The 5,000-nt window shown below is 37.7% G+C and overlaps 1 protein-coding gene across 2 annotated transcripts in view; it reads right to left on the reverse strand.

The window, feature by feature from the left end:
* Positions 1 to 327: 327 nt before the first annotated feature.
* Positions 328 to 5,000, reverse strand: part of LOC137984843 (adenosine receptor A2b-like) — a 5,572-nt gene continuing 899 nt past the window's right edge. Inside the window, exons 1-2 of one of the 2 annotated variants that reach the window (XM_068832154.1) lie at positions 3,331 to 3,452; positions 328 to 2,187 (exon numbers count right to left, since the gene is read on the reverse strand). In XM_068832154.1, coding sequence (XP_068688255.1) covers positions 1,150 to 2,070 — 921 coding nt within the window. In that variant the 5' untranslated portion in view covers positions 2,071 to 2,187; positions 3,331 to 3,452 and the 3' untranslated portion in view covers positions 328 to 1,149. Of the gene's footprint in view, positions 2,188 to 3,330; positions 3,453 to 5,000 lie in introns of those variants that run through there. The other variant, XM_068832155.1, reaches the window with a different exon arrangement.

A 5,000-nucleotide genomic window follows, 5' to 3' on the forward strand; every position in this document is an offset into this window, starting at 1 on the left:
AGCCAATGTATTTGTCACATAAAAATTGGCCAATTTCCCTCGTCTACACGAGCAAATAAAAATTGTCACATAAAAGTTGTCACATAAAAATTGCTCGTGTAAACGGGGCTTTAAAAGGCTTTACTGTGATTAAATACTTTTGTCCTTTGGCCATTTCAATTTCAACAGGAAAAGAAAACAAACAGCGGTTACAAACATTTTCATTTTATACTTGACGTTTCGTATCTGATGATGTTTGCTGCAACATACGAAACGTCAAGTATAAAATGAAAATGTTTGTAACCGCTGTTTGTTTTCTTTTCCTGTTGGACTGTGATTGATATTCGGTTGTGACATCAGTCAGAGAAAATGTTTCATATACCTCACTTAATCATCATGCAAGAACGAAACAAGACAAGTTCAGTTGCAAGAAACTTTACCCGTTGAAATACCTGTTGAGAAACTTGATTCGCAAAGTTAGAAAAATTGTACAACAAAAATTACCGATAGAGTTGTGAAACAAGTTGCCTGTGCGATATCGGCTTCTTGAAGCTTCCAGATAATCAATTTAACACAATAGAGGCGAGTTTCAGTACATTGAATTATATCTTAGTTTATTTACACACGTAGTTTAAAAAAAGTACCTACATTTGCATGGCCAATGAACGTTCCCAACCGGTGGAAATTTTTCGCCGAAAGGGGTGGAACAGTGAAAGCATCTTCACCAAACAAAATAGCGAGTATATATACCGCAGAGTATGTTTCAGTTGATACAAAATTGGAAAGGTGACCGAAGCAAATACTGTATTTTTAACACAGCGATAAATTGTCTTCATTTCCGAGAAAATGATGTAGGAAAACGCTTGAAGTTATTCCTTTTTTTTTCCTGCGACAAATTTCCAGGGGAAGGAACTGTTTCATTTTGTCTGTACAAATAAGATGATTTTGTGTTGGAAAACGCTCAATAGCAGCTCTTGTAATGTATAATGTGATAGGCTCGTTACCCTAGCCAAAAAACAAAAGACCAAGGACTTAAAAAACGATAGAAGCTGCTTACAATACCAAACAGTAGCACGTTACTGGAGCTGCTACACTACTGCAGTGATCTTTGTACCAGACCAAGGTGCGAAGGCTATAGACCACCACCTAAAAGCCAACTTCTCTTCGCGGCTACTTCTTACAATACATTTTCTTTATTATTTTTGACACTGCCGTTCTGAGTTCTTTCAGCCGCCAGCAGTAAAGAAATGGATTTACAGACGAATTCATAAAAACTGCTGTTGTGGCAAGACTCCAAGCTGGTTCCCATTTTTTAGTTGTAACGTAGAGAGACATAGAGAGGCACATTGGAAGATAAAAAATCACCATGACGATGAAAAATAGAAAAGAATTGAATGCACTCTTTTTTAAGAAGAACATGTTTGGCGCATCAGTAGTTTGAAGGCTAACGGCCTGTCGTTGATGGATAATTTTTCTTCGTTGATGCTGAACAATTCGGTATATTCTGGTATAGGAGCCGATGGAAATTATGAGACACAAACTCACTCCAATGGCTATCAGAAGAAAGTAGACAAGCATGTTCCAAAAATATATCCCAGACAATAAAAAGATTGCTAGCCACAAAACAGCTAGAACAACCTTTGCTCGCTGGCAAGTCACTAGTGTTGGGTATCTCATGTGATAGTGAAGAGCTAAGAATCTGTCTACACTCACAGCTGTTATGGATAGCAATGAGGAACCACATGTTGCAAAGGAAAGCGCGGAGGATACACTGTCGAGAAAGTGATTTCGAACAAATCCACTTGCGACGTAGACTGGTTGGACGACAAGCCCAACTAGAAGGTCTGACACAGCTAAACTGCCAAGGAAAAGGACGGACGCTGTTGAACGTAGCGAGGGTGTTGTATAAATGGCCACCAAGACTAACGAATTTCCAGCGATGCCGATGACCATTAACGGTACGTTCAGAGAGCAGTTTATGAGCACAACAGTTTCGTTGTAAGTGAAGTACTTGTAGCGGTCAATGTTATGGCCAGCCTTTGATGAGTAGTGACCATTTTCGGTCATAGTGAAGTTAGAATGGTTAAACATCTTCCAAAAAAAATCTCTGTTCGCCGCGGTCGTCAGTGGTGAACTTGGCAGGTGCCTTTACTGTTCTCAGTCAATTATACTCCTCTTACTTTTCCATATGACAGCTGTTTGGACGACCTTGAGTAAATAAAGAGCAGAATTGAGTAGTTAAAGCTAAAGTGGTAGATTATATTAAAAAATAGATGTAAATTACAAGGACTTTCTATTTGAGAAAAATTCAATCAACGTAACTTAAATTATGGCAAAAGCTGATACAACGCTTTTGCGGTTTTTACGGTTCCCGGTGACGAGTGTATAAGTTGGTCGTTTCTGATCGAAATAGATGTTATCGTTGACACATTTGAAGTGCTGTCAGTTCGAAACAAGGTGCGGACCTCAATATCTAATCAAATCGCCCTTCAGTCAATTCATGAATGCAAATGATACGTGACGGTGACGGGATATCAAAAATATCTGGTGGTCTTGATATGCAGAGTTGCATGATTAGTAGTTACCCTAGTAATTATAATTTTTTGAGAGAAGACACGTATTTTTTTGGAATATTTTCCGTGGACTAAGTTTTACTTCTAACTAGTTCCCAGTCCATTTGCAAAACCAATACACAATGAATGACTAAACTTCTACACCTCTTCGTGTCCACGCGTTAAAAAACTACCTTTATAAAATTTGGTTCGTAACTTTGCTGAAGTGTCGTAACTACTGCTTAAGTGTCGTGACTAAGTACCTTATTGTTGGTTTTTCTTTCTTCTAAAAATAATTATGAGCTTGTATTTTTATTTTAACGAGGAATAATAAGGTTCGAACAGGAGCTCATTGGTTCGAACTAGCTGTTCTCCTGAAGGCGAAAGCCTAAGGCTTTAATAAAAAAATTAACATTTGCGCGATTATAACTAGTTTGTGATGAAAAATGTTGACGAAGTAGGCTGCAATCGAATCTTTGAGAAAGCTGTTTAAGTAAACAGACGAGACGGAGTATCTTGACGGTTGTCATTGTCTTTAAACCTGGGAGTTGTTGCTTTGGAAAGGAAATATACCTATCTGGATGCCGTACGTGCACTTTTTTGGCCATAATATGGTAACAGCTGTGCCTTAAGGCTAGCTTCTTTCAGTCTCACTCCAGCTTTGAAACTTAGACGCCGAATCGCTATATTTCAATCAATTATTCTAATATTGCCAGTGTAAATAACTTGTAACCTACGAAACTAACACAGCCAAGCGTGCATTATCACTGAAATTAAATGCTATCTGGAAAATACGTACCTGAAATTGAAGTCTGCCAAGTAAATAAAAATCCAATCGAAACTGAAACTGGTTGAAAGACTCTGATTCATATAGTTTCGACTTAATTTTCTTCGGCTCTTTGAGTCGGAAAAATCCGACTAATTATTACAGGTCCAATATACTAGAATTCGGACGTCTTGCTTTACGTACAATTAAAAGCAAAATATTTCGTGACGAAAGTTCCGGTTGGATCGGGTTAAGGGGACTTATGCTTCAACGACGGCTGCAACCGAAAGACCCTACGAACAAGGGCAGGTGTCCCCTGAATAGAGGTTAGGTTGGAGTCAAAGATTAGTACGAATATTTTTCCGGGACCAATTTCTGTGTCCATTGAATGGAGGTGTCCCAAAGGAGAGGTTCCACTGAAGGTGGTTTTCACGTGACGACATCGCCGCCTTGTTAGTGGACGAAATTGTACATAGGCAACTTCGGAAAATACCGTAATACTCTTTGAGCGCTTACCATTTGAATGAAATTCTCGGTGAGAATTTTTCAACAATTGGTACTGCATGTTCCGTACTTAGAAAAAGAAAATGGGAATGTGCTGTGTCATTTGCCAGAAAAACGGGTTGTTCCAGTTGAAAAACAAATGAAACGGTCTATTTTATCTGGCACTTGTAATTGTGGACAAATGGTACAGAAATTTCCCGGAATTCCGGTCAAAGCGAGAAAAAGGGAATACCTCGAAAGGTATTACCTTTTTTCCGAAAACATTCCACCGAGATGAACCGTTCCATTTGAGTTCTCTCCGGAATTACCGAAAATTCCATTCAAATGGTAAGCCCTATTTGTTTGTCCCCCCAAATTTTGCATAAGCATTGTTTCCAGTTTCTCTTGGGACTTACAATGGTCCCAAGAGAAAACATAAACAATGCTTATACAAAATTTTGGGGGACAAACAAAGAGTGTTGTGGTATTTTCCGAAATGGCCTATTGCACGATTGTCAACTAGTGCAGTCTCAAGAGGGGATAAAGAGCAACAACCGCAAAGTCAAAACCCGGAAACTAATTACGCAATTGTAAGTATCTCGCGATTATTCCATCTCTTTCATTACACAATAACATGTAGGCGAATGATCTTGAATGATCTTGAATGGTTTTGAATAATTTCGGCACAAGTAGTTTTACTTCGTTATGCATGCATAATATATAAATCTTGTAATAGCTAATTTGCACTTACTGAATGAATGAAAAAATAGCTTTCATTACCTTACATAACAAACCCTTGCAAGGCACTTACAAAGCACCTAAATGGCTAGATTTTCCGTAATTAAGTCCCTAAATCGTACGATTTTTTCAGTTGAAAGAGCAAAGCGAAGAAATCCTAAAGGCTTTTTATTGTAATTGCTATTGTTTTCTTTAAACAAAGAAACGTCACGATAGGTAATTATAATTAATAATAATAATAATAATAATAATAATAATAATTAGAGAAGCATCAAACTACGTCTGATTGTTAAACTGGTTGCAATGTGAAACTCGTTGCAACTAGAGATGTTTAAGGTGTAAGCTTAAGGTCCCCGTGGGAAGGATGGCTGGGAAACTTAACCAAAAACCAACATTTGATTTGATTTTCAATGTCCACAATTAGTGAAGCACAATAAGTGAAAAGGTATAATAATAATAATAATAATAATAATAATAATAAT

This window comes from Montipora foliosa, chromosome 14 (genome assembly GCF_036669935.1).
Source record: "Montipora foliosa isolate CH-2021 chromosome 14, ASM3666993v2, whole genome shotgun sequence".
In the NCBI taxonomy this organism is placed as follows: Eukaryota; Metazoa; Cnidaria; class Anthozoa; order Scleractinia; family Acroporidae; genus Montipora; species Montipora foliosa.